The sequence below is a fragment of the Mirounga angustirostris genome, unplaced genomic scaffold (assembly GCF_029215605.1).
Source record: "Mirounga angustirostris isolate CCGP_5_RB_7025 unplaced genomic scaffold, mMirAng1.0.hap1 SCAF_13, whole genome shotgun sequence".
NCBI lineage: Eukaryota > Metazoa > Chordata > Mammalia > Carnivora > Phocidae > Mirounga > Mirounga angustirostris.
Window position 1 is genome coordinate 26836979 of NW_026991721.1, and position 14028 is coordinate 26851006.

Here is a 14028-nt window from a genome sequence, read left to right on the forward strand (position 1 = left end):
TGGCAAACTTGGAATGTAAACTATAGATTAGATAAAATGTATCCTTTTCCTGAGTGTGATAACTGTACTGTGGTTATGGTAGAGACTCTCCTTGTTTTTAGGAAATACACACTGAACTGTGTGTTTGGGGGGAAGGTGTCATGACATGTACAACCTACTCTCAAGTAGTTCACAAGTAATATGAATTAATGATAGAGCACTTGTGGGAAAGTGTTACAGATGGATGACTCTGTATAAAAGATACGCAGACGTCCTTTGTACTATTCTTGCAAACTTTTCATTAAGTTTGAAAGTATTTCGGGGCACCTGGGTGGCTCAGTCGGTTAAGCATCTGCCTTCAGCTCAGGTCATGATCCCAGGGTCCTGGGATCAAGTCCCACATCAGGCTCCCTGCTCAGCAGGGAGTCTGCTTCTCTGTCTCCCTCTGCCCCTCCCCCTGCTCCTGCTCTCTCTGTCTCAAAATAAACAAATAGGTAAAATCTTAAAAAAAAGTTTGAAAGTATTTCAAGACAAAAGAAGTTTTTTAAATTGCCTGGGGATTGATTCAATAAATATTATATCCATACAAGGTCATATGTGGCCGTGATTAAAAATAATGATAAGAAGTTTATTTATTGATATGAAAACAAGTTCATGATGTATAATTGAATGAAGAGAGCAAGTTGCAGTACGATCTTGGTTTTATTCAAGACAAAACAAAAATCTCCTGTTCTAAAGAACAGTCTGGAAAGATGTGCACCAAAATGTCAATTCTGATCATTGCTGAGTTAGGAAATAAAGAGCAATTTAACTGTTCTTCTTTGTGTTTATCTATGTTTTCTATTTTTCTACACTGCACATGCATTAATTGTGCCATAAAATTATTAAATATTGTGAAGAAACAAATGACAAATAAAGCTTTAAAGCCATGCACATGCATGGACGATGGGGGCCCTCTAAGCTGGGGCACTTGCCTTCTTCAGTAACCTCTTTCCGGGCAGAAGCTCGACATTCTGTCAACTTCCAACATCACCCTGTGGTGATTAAAAAAGAAAAACTCTGTATCCTCCACCCTCAGTCTCCTGCAGCTCTGCCTTCTCAAGATAGAGCCCTCAGAGAGTCATTTCTGGTGTATTGGTATTCTAGATTGCTCCTCACGTGTTCTCAGTGTTTCCTGCTACCTGGTGGATTTAAGGGAGGTTGCTTGCCCTCCCAGTCTCCTGCAATTTTCTCTAACTAGTTGCAAGATGCTAGATGTTAAGGCCCTCACTGAGTGCTGTGTGCGTGGGAAGTATCACCCACCTCCTTCGCTTTGTACTCTCACCTGCTCTCAGCAGGTGCAGGAGTGATCACGGCATCCCTGGCCTGCTGAATTTGAGGGCTTGGAAGATGGAGCACTCGCTTTTTGGAGATGCCTTCTTTGGAATCTCTCCCTCCAAGAGCAACTCCAGCAAAGACGAAAAGCACGACAGTTATATCATCATTAGTGTGTAGATTAGAAGTTTCTCTCTACCCTAGTCTGTCTTACAGAGCCATCTCTAATGGTTGATTTGGCTTCTGGGTGTCCGAAAAAATCAAATCATCATCTACCACATTTACCCTTTAAGACTGTGTTTTCCTGTTAATTGAGCATAATGTCACGGTCTTCTTATTTTTATTCAAAATGTTTTAATGGATTTGTTACACTTCCTTCATTTTCTTGTCTTGATTTTTTCATCAGACCCTTTAACGTTCAGTTTCTGAACACAGATTTGGAGATTTTTGCTTGTTATATATTGTACCTCTTGAGACACGTTGGATTTTCTTGTCATTTTGACACTGATTTACCAGAACGAACTTCCTGCGAGAACACTGTTGCAGAGAAATTGGTCTGCTCTGACAGTAGATGATTGTCATTAGTTTTGCTCAGTTTGGGGACCCAGTGCATACGCTGTGGAAATTGCAGTGGTGATGATCTGCAGCCCACTTGGTCTGGGCATTTTCCTAATGTGAGCTACCGCCAGCTCATTACATCAGCTTCTTATAGTTGGAGACAGGCAACCTGGTTTAGAAATATCATTTTTATTATTATTATTTTTTATATTGCCAAGTGACAAGATAAACATAGCATGGGGTAAAGGCTTGCTTAGATATTTGTTCAGGCTCATGTCTTCTTGGACCTTAGTTCTAAGGAATCTTTCTTGTTGCTTTTTTTTCTTGGTATCATTTGTCCTTTAAAATAAAACCAATATTTTAGCTAAAACTAACCCCAGGAAAAACTCAGTATTCTTCAGGTCATGCCTGTTCAAAATATCCCTTTCATCCCTTTGGGAAACAAACAGCTTAAAAGTTTGCAAATGAATTTATCTGCATGGTCATTTCCTTTAGGTTTGGAATAATATTCTTCTTGAAGTACTTGGAAAACATGGCTCTAAAATTATACTTGGCTAGAAAGTGGGAAAGTAGCTCCAAAGACTAGAAGGTAGTTTACTGCTGTTACCATCAAACACCAACCTTTGTGAGAGGCAGAAGCCAATCAGCCAGGAAGGCCCAGGTTTGGGTCCTTTGAGCCCCTCCCTGAATATCTCTGGAGACACAACTTTTCACCTCACTGCTGCCACCCGGTCTGGTGCTCCTCATCCTCTTGTGTCCTCACTGGTGCCTCTTCATCCACTCTTGCCTTCACCAGCCCGTTCCCTAGAGGGCTGCGCTTGAAGTGCCAACGTGATCATGACTCTGCTTCCCCTCCAAAGCTCCACAGTGGCCCCTCACTCTGTTAGGGCTAAAATCCAGTTTGTGCACGATTGGGCCCACCCAACCTTTCTCTCCCACGTCACCTGCCACCATGCTCCCTGCCAGCCCTGTGGTCCCGCCACGGGGCCTCACTGGCCTCCCTTTGGTTCCTTAGAAGCTCTGAGCTCCCACCTGCCTCCATCTGGGGGAGGCTCCTTTGTCACAGCCTCTCATACAACCATATCCCTCTTCTGCTGAATGCCTACCTTCAGGTTGTATCCACATATTCATTATTGTATCTCTTTGATGAAGTGTAAGCTCTGCTAGAGAAGAGAACCTGTCACTGCCAAATCACCAGCACCAAACCCAGAGATGTGCTTAAGCCAGAAAACTCACGATGATGTCTAGATTGATTTACCAGTTTCCTTTGAGGAGAATTAGCTCCACAAATGGGTGTGCTTGCATCCTTGCCTAAAAGGATCAGGCAAGACTCTGTGCCTCTCGAGTAAATTCCTGTCTGTTACAACAATGCAGTAAACATTAGTTCAGTTCTAGTATTTACTATGCAAATTACATTGGCTCAAACTTATTCTGACTCAGTTGCTGGACCTATCCTCTCTCCCCTTCGAAACATCCTTTGGCTCTTCCTCCAAGTCCCTAAATTGTAGCAGCCACCAGGCCTCATCCAGCCCATGCTTTCCTTTCTGCTGCTTGTCTGGTTCTCATGTCCCCTGTCCTGAAACCACTGGAAGGAATGATGCAGGGGCCTTTCTTGATAGTGCCCCTGGAAGATCGCCAGTGTCCACACTCCGTCTGGTTACCAGGGAGCTTACACAAGGAGTGTTCCCAAAATAAAGGAAAAGTTTGGCCCAAAGACGAATGTAAGTCTCCACCCCTAGAGGCCAAAACTGTTCACAAAGGTTCAAAAATGAAACAAGCAGCAATAACAACAAAAAACTTTAAGTTCCAGAAATCAGCCAAGACATATAAAATATGCATTGCCTTATTTAATTTTCATAACAGTTCACTCAGGACTGGGTTCTGAGTGTTCATCTCTGTTTTAGAGATGAGAAAAAAACCGAGGCTCTGGGACACTGAGTGACTCACTGACATAACGGCAGGGCCACAATTCCAATCCAGGTCTCATGATGTTAGTTAGCATTTACCCAGTTTTCTACGTGCACGCTCTGTCGGGGGCGTGGCTGACACTGGGACTTGCTTCCAATTAATTTCAATTAGCCCCAGTCCGAAATCGTCCTGTAAGGCAATATCCAAATAGGCTCAACTGAAGACAGATTACTTACAGAAAGACACACAGTGCAGTCCTAAGTGTAAGTTTCATACATGTAAGGTATTTTCTCCCAAGTCTACCTTTCTAAAAGTCTATTTGTCTTTGTAACCACAGAACCTCCCAACGCCACCCAGGCAGGGGCCTCCTTGTACAGATTCCCAAGAGCTGTCACCCCCTTCAGCTGCCCACATGATGCTCCTTGAGGACTTGGCATGGTCATGAGGTCATGCTGCCAAGCTTGTGCTTATCCTGAGTTTCAGGAGTGTGGGACAGACTCTGCCAGAATCCTGCTCTGGCATTCCAGGTAACTGACCACAAGCTAAGGCCAATTCTGCTATTTATAGGGAGTGACAAAAATAGCCTCATCCCTTTGAAAGGTGTGCCTCTGTCCTATGCTCACTGGCCTCCTACCATCTGAAAGATGCTTCTCTCCAGACCTCAGATGGCAGCAAACCTTCTGACACAGCCCCAGAAGCACCAGAGCCTGGGGAGATACCAATGCAGGGCTCGGCACAGGGGTCAAGGTAGAACCTAGTTATGGACTCAAGGAAGGAGGCAGGAGCTTAGGAAGAGGGGAATGAGGTAAGACTGAATCCAGCTGTTGGAGTTGGGTACAAAGTCAGGGTAGGAACATGAGTGTGGCTGGTCTGATCCTGAGCCATGAATACACCAGAGACCCATTGGTCCCCAACCCAGGGCTGGGACTTAGTCCAGGTGTGAAGGGTTAATGGACCCAGCTGAAAGGGCTGGAGTGACCGGTTGAGTGCAGGCAGACCACATTCCTTTCTAGCTGCATGCAGGTGAGCGAGCAGCTTACTTCATCTCTCTGAGCTGTTTCCTTATCCAAAGCGGTGGGCCTAGAGAAGCCACTGCTGTGCTAGGTGTGTGCATCAGAATCACCTGGAGCATGTCAGAATCAGGATGCCGCGCCCCTCCTTGCAGACTGAATCAGGGGGTCTGGGAGGATGCTGGGGATCTGAATGTTTCCCAGGTTCCCTAGGAGATTCAGATCCACACCAGTATTGGAGAGCCCCTGTACCAGATGAACACAAGGGGTCTTCCCTAATATCCCTGTGTTCTAAAGTTTGCCCAGTCGGCGATAAGAAAGCACAGATGGTAGGCGTTTGCCTCACACAGTGATCAGGCAGCATCAGAATCAGACACCTTATCAGTTGCTTGCTGCACCCCAAGAAATCACCAATCGGGAGCTTACCCAAAGCCAGTTTTTCACATGTGAGTTCACCCCCTTCTACTTTCTCTTCCAGGCAACCCCTCCCTCTCCCGTGGCTTAATTATCGTCTCTCCCAGAGGTCACAAACTGGGGGCCAGAAAGGCAAACCCGGGCTAGCCACCCATGAGTTTTATTTAGTCTGTCCAGTATTTTTTTTAAGGCCTGAATCGGTGTGGGGTCAGACTGGGTATTTACTTTCTGGCTCACCACGGGCCCACCACGCCCGAGTGTGTTACATCTATCCGGCGTCAATGCTTTACATTCCCTGCCTAGACCCCGATTTTAGATTTAATGCGGCGTCTCAGCTTCTGTCTCCAGCCCCAACCTCTTTCTGAGCATCAGGCCCATATAGCCACGTGCCTCTGGGAGACAGAATCCAGCTGTGTACTTAACAGAAGAGGTGGCCCCTAGTGCAGGGCAGGGTAAACATGAGTGATGTTATTATCCTGGCTGTGCACCTCCTCTCGGGGTCTTGTGGGCACCTCAGCTCCACCTACAGTATTCATAACAGAGCCCAGCACTTTTCCTCACCTTCACCCCCAGCCTCTCCACGTTCCCTCTTTCCACAAATGAAATCACCAGAAAGTGCCTAAGGCTGGGAGCCATCCTGGGCCCTTTCGTCTCCCTCGATGGGACTTGTCATCAGACCTTGTACAAAATCTCTTTTGGTTCCATTCTGTTTTCTCCATCTCACGGCCACCATCCTGGCCCACGCCACCATTGTCTGCCAGGGCCGTGGTAGTTGCCGGATATTCTCCTGCAGACATTATTGTTTCAGTCTAACGCATTGCTCAGTTCAAAGACACACTGCTCATTAAACAAACTGGATTTTGCCTCTGCCCTGAATGCAGCCCATTTATTGGCTTCTAACCTGTTGGCCCAGGTTAGATTCCCTTGCAAGATCCTCCCCAGGCGGGCCCCTGCCTCCTCCCCAGCCTCCTCTGGCCGTCTGTGTTCTAGCCGTCTGCGACTTGTGTTATCTCTGGGATGTGCCTACTTCTGTCTCTGGCCTCTGGGCCCTCACATATGCCTTTCCTCCTCCTGGAGGACTCTTGCCCTTACTAGTCACTTGAATAGTTGCTACATTTTTCTTCATGTCCCACTTAGCTGTCACTTCCTCAGAAAGTCTTCCCTGATCCTCGAGATCAAGTCAGGCCCCCTGCTCTAAGCTCGCAGAGCCCCTCGCCTTCCCTGGCATCACACTCACTACACAGCAGGTCCCACAAGGGCAGGAATAGTCACGGTCTGGCTCGTTCCCTGCTCTCTCTTCCAGGCCTAGCACATGCTGGGAACAGAGTAGTGCACAGAGTTTGCTGCGGAAAGGGAGAGAAAAAGAAGAAGGAAAGCATGGAAGGGGGAACCAGAAAGGAACACAAGTAGCACCTCCTTCTTGCCTAAGGGAGGACAAGAGCTGACCACTCCCACCCCCAACCCCAGTCTCCTAAAGTTGAACACTTATGAGAGCAGGAATTCTCTTATTCGGGGCTGTGTCCTCAGTATCTAACAAAGAGTAGGTGTGCCGTGGAGGTCATTATAGACTATAGCCCATAGCAGAAACAGTCAGAGAACTACTATTTTTTTTTGGTAACAAGCCTTGAGCAATGACTTGACTTTTTAGAGTATGTACATGTATATAAAGCCTGATAAAAATTAAAATTGAAAAAAAAGAAGAAACAATAGATACATCTCACACCAAGTACCCTGTTGTTACCACCAGTGAAATCAGATTGGATTATGAACTTCCCAACAGGAGGTCTGTGGTCCAAACATGATAAACCTAACTTGCAACACTTAAAGAAAATGTAAATCTTAAAGTCATAGAAAGACTTAAAATGCAGTTCATCCACTAGACTAAAATGGAGATTTTGGCTTCGCCATCTAGTAAGCCGGGATGGAAGAGAAAGTGTGAACACTGGCCTTCAAGAGCATGATGTTTGGGCCCGAGCGACTGATTACTGCGCACAGGCCTTGGGGAGGTTTATTCAGCCTCTCTACTTGACTTTCTTTCCTGTAAAATGGGGACAATGGGACCTGCCTTGCAGGGTTGTTTGGAAGACGGAATAGAAAATGTAAAGCACAGAGCTCAGCCCTGGCGACCAGGTGCCCACAGAGGACATTGCTTCAAAGTGCCTGTGCATTTCAGTTATTTAAAGGTTTGGTGGCTGGGCTCGGAGATACAGGGAGCTCATGAAATACTGCTCTCCCCGCGGGAAGAGGCATTATTTCTTTACTGTCAGTGTCCTAAAAGAAGGAGAAAACCAGTGGCAGAGAAATAGGAAAGCAATAGCAACAAAGAAGCATGGGAATGAAAGCGCAAGAATTAGATTCTCACTGGATCTTGGAGTCACGCTGGAGGGCAAGGCTTTTCTTTCCATGTTTCTTTTCTCCCTCCCTGGTATTCCTGGGGAAGCCTCCGCAGCGAGGGTAGCCAGGGGTGGGATCCTAATGGGCAGGAGGAGTTTTGCTTTTCCAGGCTGCTCATCACTCCAGGGCTTTTTTAAAAAATAAAATTCATATTCAGACATCTTTTAAAATAACATTTTTTTTCCTATTTCAAAGGCAAATCATGTTCATTCTGGAAAATTCATACAAGGAAAAAGTTAACCAGAAACTCCACTGCTAGATGACTACTGAAAACATTCTGGAGTCTATCCTTTCTTTTTCTAGGCAATAAGTACATCAACCAATAGGTCTTATACGACAAATGAGATCAAATGGTACATACTGTTCTATAATCTGATCTTTCTCACTGAACAGCTTTCCATGTCAGCAAATGAACGTTATCTAATGTCACCATGGGCAACATCAACAGGTGCCCAGGGTGGCTGGTACTCACCGTGCCCTCCCTGGGTGGAGGCTGGTAGCCTGTTTCCGTGAACAGTGATTCAGTGAAGGACTTTGCAGTCAAGCCTTTATACAACCCCCCTGATTGTTCCCTTACAGTGAATTCTCACATTCAGTGTTAATTTTCTCAAGAAAAGAAGACAATAAGACAGTGCGGTGAAAATGTTTAGGTCGTAAGTGGGCCTCTTCAGTGGTAGTTGGGGGAGGAGACTATAATTCAGCATTATGCTTTTATTTCTGATCCTGTTCAACCTCCAAATGTATCTCAAGTGCAACCTCATTTCTAGTCATCCAACTTAAAAAATAAACAAGACACAGCCACTGCCCTTTAAAGAGATTAATAGAGATGAGAGACACGGTAACCGTCTATGTAAGAAATGAGTTTTCGCTTTCACTTTAACACAAAAGTTCCTGGCTCTTCACAATAAGAAGCGAGGATAAGATGGAATGATAATGCTAGTAATAGCTCATGTTTAATGAGCACTTACTATGTCCAGGAACTGTTCATGTAGCACACGGTACTGTGTTAAATGACATGCACCACTGATTCTCACTGCTTGCCCACGGAGTAGGTATTACAGTTATGAACATTCTATTGTGTAAATTGAGGTCCAGGGAGGTGAACCAACTTGCCTGGGAAACAGCTAGCGAGTGGTGGCCCTTTGAGGCTAGAGCCCTTTACTCTGGAACACACATCCTTGGGCTGGGAGAGAGGGTCATAGGGCCCTGGAATAAGCATTGTGATTCAACCTTCTAGATACTGCGGCCTGAGAACCGGCTTGCTGACGTCCCCCATGGTGGGGTTCATGGTGACAAATCAGTGTACCTTCCATACACCCATCAGCTTTCCTCAGGTCCCAGTGGCTGCTGTGGCCGTGGAGAAAGTGGGTCACTCCAGCGTACATTACCGCCTGGCTCTGTTCCCACCTAATGCCACCAAGGAGCTGCCTTCTGTAAATCACTGGGATCTCAGTGATGGCTTTTTCTTTGGCCACCCCAAGCTGGCCCATTTTGACTCTTCAGCCTGTACCACCGGGTCTTCAGTCCATGTCTTTGTGAATCCAGCCACCGGCAAGCCAACGGGCCTTCCAGAAGACTTCAGGAAGGGCCTTCGGAGGCTAATGAGCCCAGCTTCCGTGTGAGTCATCTGTATGTGGCCTTTCACCTGTCAGAAAATAAAATTCAGATGATTTTCTAAATGATTTCTTTAGATTCTGTGGCATATCTTTTAACTCTTAAAATGACTGTCAGCTCCTTAAAAGCTTTTAGGACAGAGTCCTCTGGCTCCACGGTTGAGTTAGGCCAGCGGCAGAGAGCTTTATACCCAGCGTCTCCCTGAGCCCTCTCCACCACCTGGCAGCGCAGGTCCTGCTCTTTCTGCCTTTTTCAGAAGAGGAAAAGGAGGTTTGCAGCGTAGAAGCAGTCGGTCTGGAGTCATCCAGCTGGCGAGTCCGTCTGACTCTCAGTCACCCGGGGGTGCTCTCTACATGCACCTTTATGGCTACTGTCTTAGCAGCCCGGCCACACACTTCCCTGGTTTGGGATCACCGATCTGATAGGACTCAGTAAATCTCCTCAGCTTCTTACAGGTAATAACCATGTGACTTCTTTTTTTTTTATTTAAGATATGAACTTTAAAACAAAACACCTTTCTTTCATGTCTTTAAAACAATAAACAAGCCTCTGACAGTTTTCTGATCCACAGCCTCGCTCATTCACTCCTGCCATGGGTGGAGGCCTAAAAGTAAGCACGAATAAATCCACTGTCTGCTGCTGAACCATGTGAGGACCCTGCTTTGGCCGACTAATGAAAATGGTTACCGTTTGCTGACCGCTGGCTTCACGAAGTGCTTTATGGGCATTTCCTTGATCAGTCCCTATTCCTCTTCTCGAAGGTAGGGATTACTGTCGCCATTTTTCAGATGAGATGGTTGAGGCTTTAAAGTGAACAGCTGGAGTAGGGGAAGGAGGTCTGGTCTAACCTCTGCCTCAGTGCGGAGGAAAGGGAAAACCACAAGCTGACTCTTTCTGAGCCTCAGTTTCCTCCTTTGAAAACAAGACCCTGAGGGACCTTTTTCAGCCGGGTCCCTGGATATTTTTTTTGAAAGTGCAGAGGCTTTTGATCTGCTCTTGAATTGAGTTCTGAATCGCTGCCACACACACAGCTTTGGAATGCTGTCACCACGATAAAAACAGTGCTGAGTGCGAGTCCTTTGTCATTTCATCTGGTCAGTTTCCTCCAGTAGTAGATCCGTCTTGAGCTTTTGAGAACACGTCACACAAGAAGGAAAGACTATGAGTAGCAGCCTGGTGTCTGTAGGCCTGGCCTGACTGCTGCCATGGGACCTGCTCAGAAAGGAAAAACTCCTTTTCTGTGTGTGTCACTTTTCAGTCCTTGTGGTTCTTGCCATGTGCATTATCTCATGCATCTTTGTGACTACTCTGAGAGCTGGGTATTATTATTATTATTATTATTATTATTATTATCATCCACGTCAGAACAGGCCTTTCAGGAGGAAGTTGACCTACTGAGATCACAGAACTTCTGTGTAGCAGAGCTAGGACTCAATCCAGCCAGACCTTTGGACCCGTCTTTCCATGCCACCAATTCTGCATCTTACCCCCATGGTCCTGAATTTTCAAATTACACCATGCATGGCCACCAGTTTTTAAAATGGTAGGAATATTAGCAGTGGATTCACCAAGAGGCTCTTTAACTGGCAGCAACATAGTGGGGTGATTAAGAGGGTGGGGTCCCCTATCAGAGACGCCTGGATTTGTATCCTGGCCCTGCCATTTCTAACAGAACACTCTTTGACATGGGGCACTGTCAGGAGTGACCACATTGGCTTGCCTGCGTTTGACTCTCACACTGCTGAGCCCCCACACCACGGCTGCCGTGGACAATTGGCCGAGAGTGGACTCTTTAGACCACTGAGGTGGTTGGGTTGTTCGTTCCCACAGCACAGCCCAGCTTATCCCTCTTTCCTACGAGTACCAGCCTCACAGGTTGTCGTGAGGGTTCCAGGAGAAATGTGTGTAAGAACTTGGCTTAGTGGCCAGTACGTGGCTCTTAGTGTGAGAGAAAAGAAATGCTATGTGCTCTCACTACACAAGCATCTCCAAGATAGGAAAGTAACCAAGCCTTACATTCATGTTCTCTCCGTGCCTCAGTGGTGAGTTGCACACTATTTTCTATTTTATTTTATTTTTTTAAAGATTTATTTATTTACTTGAGGGAGAGAGAGAGCATGAGTAGGGGAAGAGGCAGAGGAAGAGGGAGAGAGAGAATCCTCAAGCAGACGCCCCACTGAGCACAGAGCCCCAGGCAGGGCTCGATCCCACGACCCGGAGATCATGACCCGAGCCAAAGTCAAGAGTCTGACGACGCTTAACCGACTGAGCCACGCAGGCACCCATATTTTCTATTTTATATGAGAAAAATGACAGAGGTACTGAAAACACACGGGATGGTGGGATGCCTCATACCTAGGGTGCGTTGAGCCAGCCTCGGACTCTGGAACTGACCTGAATTGAGAGTGCAGATGGATTCTGAGCAGAGAGCTCCAAGTTCATGTAAATCGCAGGAGTTTAAGTACTGATGACGCAGTCTTTCCACTGCCCAAGTGTTCAATACTTCAGCGTGAGCCAAAGCAGTGAACATTACAGTGCTCATTGGTTTTTAGTGGGAAATTCTAGCATTATAAACTTGTTTTAAGACTCCAGAGAGAGCCAAATCCTAGTTGCATATACTTGGGAGGAAGCCAGATTTTATTACAAAAGTGCAGAATCAATCTAGAAAGACTTTTAAAAACATCCAGTCAGCCATCCACCACTTACCTCCGCAAGATGTTTTTGCTGGGCGGCTAACAAGTAGCCATGTAGCTACTGTTTGCTGGGCACTTCTGAGCAGACAGGGTTCATGCCTTTGCTAACAAGAAACAACTATAATAATCCACGCAGGTGAAGAAAACCTTCAGGTGTTGCTGATTTTCTAACTACATTTTTTTATTACACTCAAATTCATTCAAAAACCTATAGTAAGAGACAAGAGGTACGAAATGTGTGTTCATGTTTTGCTTGGACAGATTTTGGCTCCTAGCAATTAATGCTTTCGGTCACATTAAGCATATAAATAATGCTTTGTGACATTACAGTATTTCCCATTACAGATCAATTTTGTAGCATTTGTCCATAATCCGACTTGAAATGTTACCTAGAAACAAAATATGTTTTCCTTGAAACAGTCAGACCCTATTAGAAATCTAAGGCTTTACAAATCACCATGTTAACAGTTATGTCCCCTAGCTAAGGTTTTCTTTCTTTAAATAGTGTTAAATTCAGCCCCAGAAGCACTAGTCTCTGTGAGGGTTCTCTTCTTATGTACACTGATTTGAAAGGAGAAATTTAGTGCTCAAAATATATTTAACATCTTACAGTGCATAACTTAATAAATCAACCAGCATTCCCTTTTGGGGTAAAAATAATGTTAGCACCTTTTACAAGTGTTATGCTTCTAATTAGGTTACAAGATATTATTTTCTCATTTTTCAAAAGGCAGGTTTTCATTGCCAAAAAAAAGGTGTCAGCCTCTTTCTGGGTAAGGGGAGTTATTCTCATTCCCTGACCATATAATCATACACCATGGGTGAGCCAAGAAATAAAGGGAACAGGTATCAGCTCTGAAGGTTGGAGCAATAAAACTTAGTGCTACCCGGTGGAGATTTGGGGCCAGGAGCACCTGGGTTTGATTCCAGCCCTGCCATTTAATCACTGTGGAGTCCAGCAAATTACCTAACTTCCGATTCAGCAAATGTGAGCTATTTTTTAATTATTTACACACTTTTTTCCCCCTGAAGAACATTCTCTTTGATGAAAGCTAACAACCTCTCATCCATTCAGCAGGTAATTACGGAGTACCTATTGTAGACCAGGCTCTCCTGCTCTAGGTCCTGGGCAACAGCAGGAGATAAGACAGACCAGACCATTGCTCTCACGTTGCAGCTTGGGGAAGATGGACCGTGTACAAACAAGAACACATCAAATGGTGCAGTTGGCTGCAGGTGGCCCCCCAAAAGATAGGTCTACCTCCTAACCCCTGGAACCTGTGAATGTGACCTTACTTGGAAAAATAGTCCTTGCTGATTTAAGTAAGGATCTTGAGATGAGATCATCCTGGATTATCAAGGTGGGCCCTAAATCCAATGACAAGTGTCCTTATAAGTCACACAGAGGAGACAGAGAGAGAAAGGAAGAAAAGGCCATAAGATGGAGGCAGAGAGTAGAGTGATGAGCCACAGCCAACGAGCACCTGGGGCTGGCAGGATCTGGAAGCAGCAAGGAAGGATCCTTCCCTAGAGCCTCTGAGGGAGCGTGGCCCTGCCCACACCTTTATTTCAGACTCTGGCCTCGAGAACTGTGAAAGACTTAAGTTTCTGTTGTTGTAAGCCTCCCTCTTTGTGGTAATTTGTACATCAACCCTGGAAAACAATGGCTTAAATGGCAATGTGTACCAAGAAGAGAATAAAACGGGGAAATGAGACAAAATATAAACAGGGACTCAAATGGGACCACCATAAATGATGAGAGCGTGGGAGGCCCCATTGTGGAGGTACTGAGTTCCCCGAGGACGTGAGAGATGGGTGTTCTGAATCTGAGGGGCAGCAAGCTCAAAGGGCCCAACCTGGGAATGAACTTGGTGTGCTGGAGGACCAGGAAGTTAGTGGGGCCGGCCCTGGGAAGTGATGGGGTCAGTGGTAGGGAGATGCAGATGCAGGAAGGGACCAGACCCTGAAGGGCCTTGTAGGCCCTGAAACCCCTCTGAGAGAGACTTACAATGACTCGAAGATGCCCTTACTAGCAGAGAAAGAAGTTCTGCCTTTGTTACATAGGTAAATGTGAGTATATTCTAAACATTCTAGTAATCAGATTAAAAGCCCAGAGCCTTTATCATATAATCATGTAATCCCAT

The 14028-nt window shown here is 45.7% G+C and overlaps 1 protein-coding gene across 4 annotated transcripts in view; it reads left to right on the forward strand.

Moving 5' to 3' along the window:
* The window catches only part of LOC123857261 (uncharacterized), a 182467-nt gene extending 173208 nt beyond the window's left edge, over window positions 1–9259 (forward strand). For all 4 annotated transcript variants that reach the window (XM_045893950.3, XM_045893949.3, XM_064576708.1 and 1 more), the window contains one exon: window positions 8815–9259. In XM_045893950.3, coding sequence (XP_045749906.1) covers window positions 8815–9199 — 385 coding nt within the window. In that variant the 3' untranslated portion in view covers window positions 9200–9259. The remainder of the gene's footprint in view (window positions 1–8814) is intronic.
* Window positions 9260–14028: the final 4769 nt, after the last annotated feature.